The following is a 15,531-nucleotide window of genomic DNA, read 5'->3' on the forward strand; positions in this document are numbered from 1 at the left end:
TCAAATAATTAAAGTTTAAAGATGAATCAACCAAAAATAACAATAGGATGTGTAAGTCAGTTAATCAGTGGTGTGAGTGAGTGAATGTGTGAGAAGATAAGTATGTGGTGTTGTAATAGAAGGGGCAAAATAACAAACAAAACGGCCAAGGCGAACAAAAGGTCTGCTGTCAAGCAGGGGAAAGCCTCCACTGACTGAGGAGCAGTCAGATGGTTAGGAGGCCTCTGGGGCAGTGATCAGGTGCTCCCAGTTACCCTGATTGCTCCTCCTGCCTGGACCTGAGGGAAGACACACAGGGGGAGACAGACAAACATACAACACAGGCCCAGACAGCACATAGAGGGCCGTCACAACAGTAGAGAGGTGGAGGAACCATGGATTCAAGCGTTGAAGATGAGATTTTGAGACCCATGCATAATTGGACAATACAATGTCAATCTTACCAATCTATCCAATCAACAGCCAATTTGGTTGTTGATTGGTAGTGATTGGTGAGGGTGGTTGAGGCTTCACTGTTGTGAATTGCGTGTCTTTCGACCAATCATAGATTAGCATAAGATGAATTACAAAGGAAAAGAAACGCCCAAGGCGGTTTTAGGTTTTAGGCCCCGAAATGCGCTGCCAGAATGGGCGTTTCGGACTTAAATACCGGCCTAACGATATCTTCCCCCCTGGCGTTATTTTAGCGCTTAGCGCTTTTCAAAACAGGCCTTATTCAGTGCGCCGCGGATATTACTGTGCGTATTTACGCACAGCTCTCCTCTGCCGATCTCACACTCTCTCTCCCTCTCTTGCACGCCTCTATCTCTCTCTCCCTCTCTCTCGCGTGTCAGACAGGCACAAAGACCGATGGAAAAAAGTTGTTATATCGTAGTTTTGAGCTCCTGTCATTCAGAGGCTGTTGAGCCACATGTGAAATCTCCCAGCATGCATTGAGGCTAATCCATTTGGACAAGAAATAGCAACCAAATCAGCCTAAATAGGCTAAGTGGTAGATATAAATAATGTTTATATTAACACATTCACTGCCAGCCGTTTTTTTTTTACTGTAGGTAGCTTCTGCCAGAGGTTTTTTTTGAGGATTCTGGCTCATCTTTCAAGAGCCGAGGATTCTTTTCTGCTAAGATTTTGTGAACACAAAATATCTCAAAAGAACTAATAGAATGTGTGCTTTCTCTGTCTAAAAGAGTTAGTTTGTAGAGTTAGTAGTTATGTAGATATTAGCCGTTGAGTACAGCATGGTTTCAGCGTCTGAGACTGAAAGCTGAGATAATCGCAGTTTTGTGAAATTCAATCAAACAGGCAGAACAGTCACTTTAACCATTTATTTTTGGCATCAGACATCTAAACAATATAGTTCTGAACCCCCTCTCCTTCAAACTCCTCCCTCCGTGGGCGTGTCTCTGGTGGCTTTCAGCAGCGTTTGTCACAAGCGAGTTTTCTGCTGCTGCTGCTGCTGCGAGTTTGAGCAGTCTCCCTCCCTGGCGGCCCCCTCGTCGGCGAGTCTGGATGGGGCTGCTCGTTTCTTGGGTTTTCGGTTGAGAGCTTTGATGAAGCTTTGTGCGATTCTAGGCTTTATGCTGCGTGTTTCAAAGTGTGTTTTGCACCCAGTCTATTTTTGGAACCCCCCACCGTTGTGCGCCCGTGTGCACCAGCGCGAAAGCGTTTTCGCCTACAGTATGAGAATGAGGCTCGTTCGTTTTCGGTTGTGAGCTCAGCTGGAATGAAGCTGCTTGCGATTCCTTTCTGCTGGTGTTTCAAAGTGTGTTGCACCCATAATCTATTATGCAAATTTGCAATCCCCCACCGCCAGCTCCCAAGCGCGAAAGCGAAAGCGTTTTCGCCAATCCATTTTCATGAGAATGGCTTCCTCACACTGCTTTTTGCTTGGCTTCCTCTAGTCTGGAGAGCACTGTCGCTACTTAGTGGGTCGGTGGAATGGGTTGTACACGTTCGGTGGCTCCAATATTTATATAAGAGATGTAAAAGGGTTAGATCAACGTCCCACCGTCAAAATTTTTTTTTTTTTTTGACGTATCAACACGTCATTGGCAGTCAACCGTTGGATTTCTTTTGACGTATCAACACGTCAATGGCAGTGAACGTGTTAACACGTTCACTGCCGTTGACGAGTTAACTCGTCAAACAGAAACCAAGGGTTGACTGCCGTCGACGAGTTAACACGTTCACTGCCACTGACGTATTAATACGTCAAAAAAAATCCAGCGGTTCACTGCCATTGACGTATTAACTCATTCAGGGCCAGTTTAGGACTGCCAATATTTAGCACAGGCCAAAGATTTTCATAATTGTTGGTCATCTTTCAAGACCCACAGTAAATTATCTATTAGCACCAGAGTGATTTGCAATACCTCAAAATGAAGATGTACGTCTCTGGGTTCACCAGGAAAAAAAAGTGAGCTTTTAGCATGTTCTGTACTCTACTTATAGCCATTTATATACACCCTGTTTTCCCCCAATAGGTCTCCCTGAGAAAATAAACAGGAGAAAAGGCAATTTTTGTAAAAGGGCACATTCTCAAGCAGAACTCGCTCTCAATTCTTTTATTTTGAACTGTATTGACATCAGACATGTAAATACTATTCGTTATGACACAAATGGAAAAAAAAAATATATATATATATATATATATATATACACATGAAGTGCTTTTTTTTTACATTCAACAATACAGCAGTGTGAGTGAGTGTGCAGACAGACACACAGACAGACAGACAGACAGACAGACAGACAGACACACCGACAGACAGACAGACAGACAGACACACACACACACACACACACACACACACGATCCCCCTTCGTTGCGTGATTTCTAACCCCACATAGGATAAGCAATAACCACGCCCTGTGGCGCCGGGATTGGCCAGGAGCAACACTGGAGGGCACGCAGCCCAGCGATTTCATGAAGCTCTTGAGAACGGACAGCGGGCTGCTGTGAATGCCGCTTCTGCCTGCCTAGCTGTTCGTGTGCTGCTCGTCCATGTCTCCCTGTCCTATCCTCCCTGCTATCGTTCCCGTTTTCCCCTCGGCTATTCAACACGTCCTCACCGCCCTCTGATCACTGCTGATCGATCATTTCCTCATTCCTCCGATGATCAAACGCATCTGTGGATTACTTTCTCCGGTTTTCTCCGGCTGACACACAGGAAAGCGACCAGCTCCTGCAGCGCGCGAGGGGCGTTTCAATGGCGTTTCTCCTGTCTGCACAAGGCAAGCTCCTTATCCGTTTTCTGATATTCCTCCTGCTCAATTTCAAAACAACAGCTGCGGTATGTGTTTGTTCACGTGTTGTCTTAGATGATAGGGACCTGATACCATGTGACAGGCTGGGGAAGTGTTTAAACTACGCCCTGCAGTAATAAAAACAAAAACACGTCAAACACGTCATTGGCCCTCTGGGCTATTCCTGATAACACGTCAAAGACGTCATTGGCCCTGAATGAGTTAATACGTCAAAAAAATGATTTTTTTTTTTTTGACCGTGGGATGTGCATCTAACCCTTTTACATCTCTTATATAATTATTGGAGCCACCGAACGTTTACAACCCATTCCACCGACCCACTAAGTGGCAACAGTGCTCTCCTGACTAGAGGAAGGCAAGCATTTTTTTAACTTGTCACGCCATTCTCACCCCAGCCATTCTCATGAAAATGGATGGGGGAAAACGCTTTCGTTTTCGCGCTGATTGCTGGCGATGCGGGATTGCAAATTTGCATAATAGATTACAGGTGGAACACACTTTGAAACACGCAGCATAAATATGACCAGAATCGCAAAAGCTTCTCTCAACCAAAACTCCAAGAAGCGAGCGAGTCCATCCAGACTTCCTCAAACAGCGGCCGCGCAGACAGGCACAGGACAGCAGCAAAGCAGTGAGACTGGTGACAAGCTTGTGACGGCCGCTGCAGCCAAGAAGAACGCCCACGGAGGGAGGAGTTGGAAGCAACTCTCCCTCTCCCTCTCTCTCTCTCTCTCTCTCGCTCTCTCTCTCTCCCTCCCTCCCTCCCTCCCTCTCTCTCTCTCTCTCTCCCTCTCCCCCTCTCACTAGGATTAAACCTAGTGCGTCTCCCTCCCGAGAGGGAGGGAGAGAGAGAGAGAGGGAGGGAGAGCGAGAGGGAGGGAGAGAGAGAGAGAGAGAGAGGGAGGGAGAGAGAGAGAGAGAGAGAGTGCCAAAAATGAATGGTTAAAGTGACTGTTCTATCGAATTTCACAAAAAGCCGTTTATCTCTGAATATTTTTTCTGACGCTGAAACCATGCTGTATTCAACTGCTAATGCTTACATAACTACTAACTCTACAAACTCTTTTAGACAGAGAAAGCACACATTCTATTAGTTATTTTGAGATATTGTGTGTTCACAAAATCTTAGCAGAAAAGAATACTCGGGTCTTGAAAGATGAGCCAGAATCCTCAAAAAACCCCTCTGGCAGAAGCTAACTACAGTAAAAAAAAAACGTCTGGCAGTGAATGTGTTAACACGTTAAGTGCCATAGCCGAGATAATTCGTCTTACATAATCCAACGCTTGAGTGCCAGAGCCGAAATAACTCGTCTTACATAAACATTTTTTTTTTTTGACGGTGGGACATCAATCAACAACTTTTACATCTTCGAGATCACTATTGGAGCAAGAGAATGTGTATAATCTATTTTACCGACCCACTAAGTGTTGACAGTGCTTCCCCAGACGAGCGAAATCAAAGAAAAAACTGCCGCGGGAGACAAGCCATTCAAGGAAATGGCGAGGCGATTTTACAGTAATCCATTCCACACTGGTCTTGCCCGAGAGCGGCCGCGCAGGCAGCCGCACACAGTGAGCGGAGAGCGATTTGCAAAATAGATTATAGGTGAAACACACTTTGAAACACCTCAGAAAGGCCAGAATCAACATCTGCCCATCGCCCACGCATTCCCCGGCCCATCTTGACTCGCACAAGGAGCGTCCGCACGCAGGCAAGCAGGCACGCAGGCAGGCAGGCAGGCAGCAGCAACGCGCTTCTGACACGCCCGCTGTAGAGCCAGGAGGAAGGAGGAGAAGACACACGGAGGGAGGAGTTTGAATGAGAGGGGTGTTTCCTGTTGTTATGGAGGAAATTACTGTTCAAAACTATTGTTTAGAATGTCTGACGGTCTTACTGATGCCAAAAATGAATGGTTAAAGTGACTGTTCTGTCGAATTTCACAAAAAGCCATTTATCTCTGAATAAATTTCCAGACGCTGAAACCATGCTGTACTCAACGGCTAATATCTACATAACTACTAACTCTGCAAACTAACTCTTTTAGACAGAGAAAGCACACATTCTATTAGTTATTTTTAGATGATTGGTGTTCATGAATTCTTAACAGAAAATAATCCTCGGCTCTTGTAAAATGAGCCAGAATCCTCAAAAAAAAACCTGGCACAACTTACCTACAGGATGAAAAAATGGCTGGCACTCAATGTGTTAACATGTAAAAAAAAAAAAAAAAAAAAATTGACGGTGGGACGTGGATCAAAGCCCCCTACATCTCCTATAAAAATATGGGAGCCACCGAACGTGTACAACCCATTCCACCGACCCACTAAGTGGCGACAGTGCTCTCCAGACTAGAGAAAGCCGAGCAAAAACAGCAGGAAAAAGCGTGAGGAAACCATTCTCATGAGAATGGTTTGGCGAAAACGCTTTCGCGCTGGGAGCTGGCGCACAACGGTGGGGGATTCCAAAAATAGACTCTGGGTGCAACACACTTTGAAACACGCAGCAGAAAGCCCAGAATCGCACGCAGCTTCATCCCAGCTCACAACCGAAACCCCAGAAACGAGCGAGCCCGATCCAGACTCGCCCGACGAGCGGCCGCCAGGCAGCACAGACAGGCAGCAGAGACTCGCCTGTGACACACGCTGCAGAGCCACCAGAGACACACCCACGGAGGGAGGAGTTTGCGGGGTGCTGTGGGGGTGCTGTTATATTGGAGGAAATTACTGTTCAGAACTATTGTTTAGATGTCTGATGTCTCACTGATGCCAAAAATAAATGGTTAAAGTGACTGTTCTGCCTGTTCTATTTAATTTCACAAAAATGCATTTATCTCAGCTTTCCTTCTCAGACGCTGAAACCATGCTGTATTCAACTGCTAATGCCTACATAACAGAACATGATAAAAACTAACTCTTTTAGACAGAGAAAGCACACATTCTATTAGTTATTTTGAGATATTTTGTGTTCACAAAGTCCTAGCAGAAAATAATCCTCGGCTCTTGAAAGATGAGCCAGAATCCTCAAAAAAAACCTTGGCAGAAGCTACCTACTGTATTGGATAAACTGTTGGCAGTGAATGTGTTAACACAACATGCAATTGTAGAACATTTCAATATTGGACAAAATAAAACACAACCCTATGTGAAACATATATGTAATCCAGGTGGTATATATATATATATATCCCAGATTTAACGTGATTTAGATGAGTGACAGCCGTAACTGTGTCCGCTCCAATAAGACTTGGCTTACTTCACATTTACTTTTACAATAAAAACACATTTATGCAATGACTTTACATAATGTAGGCTATATTTATGTGCATCATCCTACCTGTGCAGCAGCGGAGAGAAAACGATATCATTCTGGAAAAAACTTTCACCAATCTAATCTCATCATGACATAGGGATAGGCTATATTTTTCTAGCCAATGCGTTTAGAACATTCTTTTCACTTTGATCTTGCTATAGTGTAGCATATTTACATGCTTGCAGTATTTAAACTGCAGTGAGATTGGTTTGAGAAGCATAATAATATGGAATAATATATATGGAGACAGCCGAGGATGAAAGAGGGAGGGGGGAGCTCAGAGTGCCTCGACTTTTCTGAAGCCAGACTGGATCGCTCCGTGGAATTGGAGCTTAAAAAGGAAGCTTGTGATTCGTTTACTGCACTTCTCCAAACACCAGGTCGTGCATAATTCTACGCTTAAAAGGCATGGTTATAATGCTTAAGGCCGCATGTAGCGCCGACACGAAAATATCGAGTGCGCTGGTCCACGCCCACTAATATGAGCTGCGCCGGGCGCTAAGCGCTGTTCTAAGGCCGTTGCAACGATAGAGTCCTCTGTCTGCATGCCACCACTGTCCACGGGTGTCAATGTTGGAGCATTTTAAGATCAGCCATGACTTTTATGACGAAAAAACACATTTGATTGATATTTTATTAAAAATATCAAATATATAAAATATCCCTCTCCTCAAAAAACAAGGGGCTCCTCCTCATGCCTCAATAATCTCCTGTAGTACGGACGGACAGACAACCCAAATCCATAATGCCTCCAGCCTGGCTATAACTACTTTTAGATGACATCCCTGGTCCTATTTAACAATATATGTAAAACAAAAGTGACACAATCCAATTTCTTTGTTTTTTTCACATCAAAAGTCAACTATGATGTCTTCATTCATAACGAAATCTACAGTGTGCAAATGTCAGCTAGCACTGTCAAATTTCAATCAATCTTCAGGCTAGGAGAAAATTCCGAGCAGGCAACATGGCTGCCGACATGGGCTGACACACACACACACACACATTATACATAGCCTACATATATAGATGTCATTAGTATATATATATATGACGGCTGCTGTCACCAGGTCCCGCAACTCGTGGCTATCAGTTTTCCACTACAGAGGACCAAAGTCTATTTCTTGAAAAAATGTGGTTTTGCATTTTTTACAATAGTAGGCCTACACCATATAGTATTTGAACTATCCATTCCATATAAAATGAAGACGTTTTGGGATCATACAATTCGTTAATCTTGTCAAATAAGTCGTTTTTTTTTTTTTTTACCTCAAACAAAAGGCTATGTCTTGTATTTGCATACGAGTTTCGATTGGCTACTCTGCTTTTGTTTATATTCCTGCACAGTGGAGAATTCACAGGGAATGCCAGTTGTAACGTTACTAACACCGCGTGTGTGTAGATGGATTGTTGGATTAAAGAAGATTCTTTAAACGTTATCTGCGAGTGCGGTCCGGGCGCAGAACACAGACAGACAACATGCCTACTGATGGCTGCAGCAGTGTGGAGCACTTCCTGGATTTTCCTCCTCGGTGAGTTTGTATTTAATCATGAGTCCTAAAGTTACGTTTTGTTTCTGTTTTAGGACTGTGCAAACATATAGTTATGGATAGATGTGTGTTTTAGCCATAGACTGTATAATATAAATGTTTTAGCACGTTTTGACGTGTGGAGTAGTCGAAGAGTAACAAAGAAAGAAGCGAGTGTTTTGGGTGTCTCCAAAATGGCGGGTCTCTTGTGAGCGATTGTCCCTCTCCAGCCCTTCTTATCAATTCACTAACACAGATCACACCATGGTTAGAATGAATATATGTTTATTGATAAGTGAGTGTGGTGCGATTGCTTGGAGACTCTTCTAGTACACGGCACGGCCGTGTCCGGAACCAGGATTGCTTGGAGTCTCATCTAGTACGCGGCACGGCCGTGTCAGGAACCAGGAACCCGGGGGTTGAGACTGAGTGGGGGTACGTCTCTGGGTGTAGCCTGCTAGGTCCTGCACCCGGGCGTAGCCTGCTAGGTCCTGCGCCCGGGATGGAGACCGCATCCTGGGTGGGAGCCCGCTGGGCTCGGTGTCCCAGGATAACGTACGATCTCCACCTACCCCCCCTGGTTCCTGTGTTCAAAGGACAGAGAAGCAGATTAGGCATGTGCAAAACATATCTTTAACAGTCTGCGGGAGGAAACCGGAGTGCCCGGGGAAAACCTGCGCGCACGGGGAGAAACCTGCAACTCCGCTCGTGCTGCCCGTAGCGAGATGTGAACTAAGGGGTGTGGAGGGGGGGGTCGTGAAGACATGACAAACGGGAGAGAAGTGGTATGCCAGTGAGTATATAAAGGCTACAGGTGATTGAGCTGATAGAAAGCCGGTGTGGCTCGGTGATTGGATTGGAGGAGCGCAGGTGAATGGGTGATGGATTAGAGTAGGTGGCGGTGAGATATGATGCGGACATGGTGTGATCTTGTGTTCCTGAACCTCAGTTATCAAGCTAACTCCATTTCACTAACACAGATCACACCATGGTTAGAATGAATATATGTTTATTGATAAGTGAGTGTGGTGCGATTGCTTGGAGACTCTTCTAGTACACGGCACGGCCGTGTCCGGAACCAGGATTGCTTGGAGTCTCATCTAGTACGCGGCACGGCCGTGTCAGGAACCAGGAACCCGGGGGTTGAGACTCTGAGTGGGGGTACGTCTCTGGGTGTAGCCTGCTAGGTCCTGCACCCGGGCGTAGCCTGCTAGGTCCTGCGCCCGGGATGGAGACCGCATCCTGGGTGGGAGCCCGCTGGGCTCGGTGTCCCAGGATAACGTACGATCTCCACCTACCCCCAAAAGAGCCTCAACACAGCGGGAGCTGGCTCGTCAGATGTCGTCGAGGTCGTCGTGGATGAAGATCGCATCCCGGGAGGGAGCCCGCTGGGCTCGGTGTCCCGGGATAAACGACGATCTCCGTCCACCCTCAGCGAGCTTCAACACAGCAGGAGATGGCTCGTCAGATGTCATCGAGGTCGTCGTGGATGAAGATCGCATCCTGGGAGGGAGGCTCGGTGTCCCGAAGTAACGGACGATCTCCATCCACCCCCAGCGAGCTTCAACGCGGCAGGAGATGGCTCGTCAGATGTCGTCGAGGTCGTCGTGGATGAAGATCGCATCCTGGGTGGGAGCCCGCTGGGCTCGGTGTCCCAGGATAACGTACGATCTCCACCCACCCCCAAAAGAGCTTCGACACGGCAGGAGATGGGCTCGTCGGATGTCGTCGGGGTCGTCGCGGATGTAGCTGTGGTATGCTTGGAGGACCTTCGTTTTTTACGGAGTCCTTTCAGGAGCATGGTGAGGGGGTGGTTGGTGATGTAAAGCGAAGTGCGGTTGAACTTCTCAGCCGGGAGGGAAGCCTGGAAAGTGACGGAGTCATTTGGCGTGGGTGGTGGGGCCATGGGGGCAAGCGACCCTGGAGTGGGCGCCGCCGCAGAAAGAGCATGTGTGGAGGAACCGGCAGCCGGACGCGCTGCAGCCCCTATTCTCTCTTTTTTTCCTTTTCTTCTTCTCTCTCTCTTTCCTATCTTTTCTTCTCTTCTTTTCTCCTTTTGCTTTTCTTTTCTCCAGCGGCCCAAGGTTTGGACCGTGTGTTCTGAGAGGCCCTTGCGTCTCTGGGCGGAGCTCCCGTGGCTCTGCAACCCAGGATGAAGACTGTGTCTCTGGGCGGAGCTCCCGTAGCTCTGCGACCCAGGATGAAGACTGCGTCTCTGGGCGGAGCTCCCGTGGCTCTGCGACCCAGGATGAAGACTGTCTCTGGGCGGAGCTCCCGTAGCTCTGCGACCCAGGATGAAGACTGTCTCTGGGCGGAGCTCCCGTAGCTCTGCGACCCAGGATGAAGACTGCGTCTCTGGGCGGAGCTCCCGTGGCTCTGCGACCCAGGATGAAGACTGTGTCTCTGGGCGGAGCTCCCGTAGCTCTGCAACCCAGGATGAGGACTGTGTCTCTGGGCGGAGCTCCCGTGGCTCTGCAACCCAGGATGAGGACTGTGTCTCTGGGCGGAGCTCCCGTAGCTCTGCAACCCAGGATGAAGACTGCTGCTCTGGGCGGAGCTCCCGTGGCTCTGCGACCCAGGATGAAGACTGCGTCTCTGGGCGGAGCTCCCGTGGCTCTGCAACCCAGGATGAGGACTGTGTCTCTGGGCGGAGCTCCCGTAGCTCTGCAACCCAGGATGAGGACTGTGTCTCTGGGCGGAGCTCCCGTGGCTCTGCAACCCAGGATGAGGACTGTGTCTCTGGGCGGGTGGCTGCGCTGGCAACTGGAGGGGGGGGGGAAGACGGGCCGCTGGCACTGAAGGAAGAGACTTCGAGGGGAGTGGAGAACTGGGGAGGGGAGGGGCAGACAAGGGAAAAACAACATAGGGGTGATGGGGAAGGGGAGGGGGGGGGGGGGGGGAGGGTATCCGGTAGGGGGAGAACAGGAGGAAAGGGGATGACGCCAGTGGCCGCGGAGGCCGTGGCGGAAAGAGGGGCCGCGGAGGCCACGGAGGGAAGGGGCAAGCCGCGGAGGCAGAAGGAAGAGGTTGAGCGGGGAGGGAGGGGTGGGATGCGTGTGCGTGGGGACCCGGGAGAGCGGGTGGTGGACAGAGAGAGGCAAGAAAGGTAGACAATGCATTGTAAACTACATTTTGGTGGGGAAGGGGAGGGGGAGGGAAGGGGGAGGTTGGGGGAGGGGGTGGGAGGGCATCGAGGGGGGGTAGAAAAGTAGGAATGTTGCGGTAGGCCGCCCTTGCTGAGGTGGGCGGCTTCGCTGGCAACTGAGGGGGGGACAAACAGGCCGCTGGCGCTGAAGGAAGAGACTGCGAGGGGAGGGGAGAAGAGGATGCGTGTGCGCAGGAGTCTATGGGTGCGCCCCCGCCGCGCTGCGGCTGGAGGGCGGAAAGGAGGAGGCTGCGACCGAGGTGACATTAGCCTGCTGGCTGTGGCCACAGTGGCGTGAGCCTGAAGGGAAGGGAGGGGGAAGGGAAGGGGAGGCTGCGACCGAGGTGACGTTTAGCCTGCTGGCTGTGGCCACAGTGGCGTGAGCCTGAAGGGAAGGGAGGGGGAAGGGAAGGGGAGGCTGCGACCGAGGTGACATTAGCCTGCTGGCTGTGGCCACAGTGGCGTGAGCCTGAAGGGAGGGGGGAGGGAAGGGGAGGCTGCGACCGAGGTGACATTAGCCTGCTGGCTGTGGCCACAGTGGCGTGAGCCTGAAGGGAAGGGAGGGGGGAGGGAAGGGGAGGCTGTGGCCGTGGTGGCGTGAGTCTGGTGGCTGTGGCCACGGTGCCCTGAGCCTGAAGGGAAGGGAGGGGGGAGGGAAGGGGAGGCTGTGGCCGTGGTGGCGTGAGTCTGGTGGCTGTGGCCACGGTGCCCTGAGCCTGAAGGGAAGGGAGGGGGGAGGGAAGGGGAGGCTGTGGCCGTGGTGGCGTGAGTCTGGTGGCTGTGGCCACGGTGCCCTGAGCCTGAAGGGAAGGGAGGGGGGAGGGAAGGGGAGGCTGTGGCCGTGGTGGCGTGAGTCTGCTGGCTGTGGCCACAGTGCCGTGAGCTTGATGGGAGGGGAGGGGAGGGGGGGGGAAGGGGAGGCTGTGGCCGTGGTGGCGTGAGCCTGCTGGGATGGGAGGGGAGGCGGGAACGATGCCTGGGCCCGACGGGGGCAGCAGCGGCGTGATCCGAAGCGAGCTGGGCAGACCCGGGTCCGTGTGCTGGCGGGGCCCCGGTGCCAAGGCTGAAGGCGGAGGATGGGAGGGGAGGGGGGGAAGCGTGTGCACTGAGAGCTAATGTTGTTTTGGGGTGAACTGTCCCTTTAACGGTCTTGTTTTCTTAGGGAGTACTTAGTAGCAGTAGTAGCAGTACTGTAGCAGTACTGTATTAGTAGTAGCGGCAGTAGTGACTGTTGTGATGCATGGCACCGGACTGTTGTTGTGGTGCGCGGCACCAGACTGTTGTCGGCACTACAGCAGCAACGGCATCTAGCAGTAGTAGCCTAGTAAGTAGCCACGTCTAGTAGTAGCCGTGGTAATAGTGGTAGTAGTCGGAGCGGCTAGTGGTAGCAGTCGTAGTAGCTGTAATCGGTAGTGACATGACGTCGCTTCGTAGTAGTGGCAGCAGCAGCAAGTGGGATGAGAGGCTGTTGCTTAGTGAGGTAAACATTGGCACTGTTCACCCCTCATACGGGTAGTAGTGTTGATTCAGTAAATGCATGGTTTGGAGTTGCTGAAGTCAATGGTAATCGCGTGAGATGCGATGTCAATATACTGTAAGTCACGTCAGATAGTATAGGAAGAGTTTCATGAAAGCTAAACTTGAATGAAAAACAGAAGAGGTACACCTGGCCGTGAAGGCGATGGGTGTGCGCCAAGGAGGGTCAGCTGGAGCCTGGAGGTGAGCGACGGTCCAGTCGGAGATGGTGGTTGGCCATGGAGTGGCCTCGGCATTGCTGTGGCTCGAGCTGGGCTGGAACGTGTCGGCGCGGGGCGCGCGTGGAGGACACGGCTGTCGTGTCGCCTGAGGATCTCCGATGACGGCAGCGGTGTAGAGGGCGGTGTCTGGCTGGAACTGGATGGCGAAGATTTGACGCCCGGGCGAGGGACATACAACGGCGCGTGCCAGCTGACTTTTCTTTTTTAACTATTTTAATTAACTGTTCGCTTGAGTTGAAATGGGTCGGAACGAACGAGTGCGTCTTGAACAAGCAGTCGTGAAGACATGACAAACGGGAGAGAAGTGGTATGCCAGTGAGTATATAAAGGCTACAGGTGATTGAGCTGATAGAAAGCCGGTGTGGCTCGGTGATTGGATTGGAGGAGCGCAGGTGAATGGGTGATGGATTAGAGTAGGTGGCGGTGAGATATGATGCGGACATGGTGTGATCTTGTGTTCCTGAACCTCAGTTATCAAGCTAACTCCATTAAGTTCTTTGGCGGGACATAAACCATAGATTACTCGCCTATTTTCAGATCAACTGTAACAATCAATGAGGGGAAACACGGTGGGTAAACTACCCACATCTGTATTTACTGCTAGCATACCCCATCACACACATCTCTTGTTGAGAACAAAGGAAAACTTTAGCGTGCTAGCGAGGCCTGCTAGCCACGGTGTGTCTGTGTGTGTGTATTTTATTTTTGTTCAGCAGCTTCTGTCTCTTATCAAATCTTTATTCATATTATATCCTATTATTATTATTATATGATGAAACCTTTATTGCCCCTCAGGGAATTTTATCTGCACAAGGAGCCCAAAAAGAACATAATAGGCACACATGTAATAATAATTACAATAATCCAGATGAGAAATGATAAAAGCATGGATACCTCAAAATTAGCCCGCGCGTACCCCATTTGATAAGATTTTGGCTTTCAGATGTTTTATTACAGAAAGTGTATGAAACCCATCACCTAAACAGTAGGCTATTACATCAGGCCCGGTTCTACGGGGGTGCAAAAGCATGCATTGCACCCTTATTTTAATTGTCTGCATGCTCAGTTGAAAAGTAAAAAAAAAAAAAATAATAATAATAATAATAATAATAATAATAAATGCTACAGCTGCACACTTAATGTTTAAACTTGAATTATAGTTGTTGTTTTTCTTTGTTGTTTGATGTGATTTTATGGCTTTTTGGCACCTATATGTAACCTTTTAAGGTTGAGATAATTGTATTATCATTATATGGTCCAAATATTTCAGTAAAGCACTTGAAACACTTGAAATATTCTTGCTTGGGTGGTATCATTCTACTAGAAATGATGGTCAAATGCATTATTTTTAGTAAAATAACATGTCAAATTTTTCGAGTGGGCCCGGCCTTTGGCCGGGCATCTGCACCCCTTCCTATCTAGGATGCACCCCTAGTCATCTTGTTCTGGAACCGGCCCTGTATTACATTCTATCATTGTCTTACTTGTGGCCTGTGTCCCAGTAGCCGTTTTCCCACATGCGTACCGGAAAATTACCTGTAAGTCAATATCGGACATTTCCCTTCACACCTCTCCTCTGGCATGTGGGAATCTATCAGCGAAATTGCCTGTATGGGGGGGGGGAGGGGGGGGCGGCACTGCAGAGCGGGTGGGGAGTGACGTGTCGGCAAAACTCCGAATGGTGAAATAAGTTTGCTTGTTTATCCGTTCACCTGCGTAGCGTTGAAGCACTTTTTACTAGTCTGGGCACCTTCCACCCCGCTTTTTGTCATGGGGGCGTAAACCCCGGACCCAGAATTAACACCGGATGGCAATGCGCCTAACAACGTCTTTGTTGCCGTTAGCTTGACGCGGTGATGTTACCTAAACTAGAGTCTGATCAAAACAAAGCTAGCGTTACATAAAACAAAACGTTTATGCAATATGGCATCTCCGCCACCACCGCCTGACACACCGGTCAAAACGGTGAAAGAGGATTCTGATACTTGGGTCAAATTGTCAAGTTAACGTGAAAGTTGACGAGCTAGAAACGCTGCCATCCGGTCTAGGGCGGGCTCTAGGCCGGAGCCAGTAGGGTGACAAAATCAATTGTGGGCGGGAGCCAGGCTCTTTCTCGCCGAGAAGAGCCTGGTGACGCGAGGTTACTTTTTACAGACTGGCTTCATTTGATGTGTCCGGGCTTGCCTTGGCTGTCGGCAACGTTGCTTAGTCCCTGTCGGGCTGTGACTGAAGGAGGAGGACGGACTGTGGCCAGAGAGCGAGCAGAGAGGAGAGGGGAAAATCAGCACAGCACACACATGAAGCTGACATAGGCTACTGCTCTTATTATCACAAGATCATTTCGCCAGTTTGCTTTAATGTGCGCTAATGATTAGATTATGCCCGCTGGAACATTAAGCAACGTGTGTACACCTCGCCCATGAGAGTGTCGCGCAGAATATGAAGATAGACTAAACCGGGGACAGATCATGACTGATGATTATGTACCTCTGCGCTGCTGCGTGAGACTAGAGCCGTCTGGAA

At 49.3% G+C, this 15,531-nt stretch overlaps 1 protein-coding gene across 1 annotated transcript in view; it reads right to left on the bottom strand.

The window, feature by feature from the left end:
- Positions 1 to 213: 213 nt before the first annotated feature.
- The window catches only part of LOC310795022 (Ig-like V-type domain-containing protein FAM187A), a gene marked incomplete at both ends in the record, with an annotated part of 38,756 nt that continues 23,438 nt past the window's right edge, over positions 214 to 15,531 (bottom strand). The window contains 4 exons of the mRNA XM_083657044.1: positions 214 to 278; positions 9,775 to 10,026; positions 12,195 to 12,314; positions 12,916 to 13,144. Of these exons, the coding sequence (XP_083513170.1) occupies positions 214 to 278; positions 9,775 to 10,026; positions 12,195 to 12,314; positions 12,916 to 13,144 (666 nt within the window). The remainder of the gene's footprint in view (positions 279 to 9,774; positions 10,027 to 12,194; positions 12,315 to 12,915; positions 13,145 to 15,531) is intronic.

Source organism: Poromitra crassiceps (assembly GCF_964638095.1).
Source record: "Poromitra crassiceps genome assembly, chromosome: 20".
NCBI lineage: Eukaryota > Metazoa > Chordata > Actinopteri > Beryciformes > Melamphaidae > Poromitra > Poromitra crassiceps.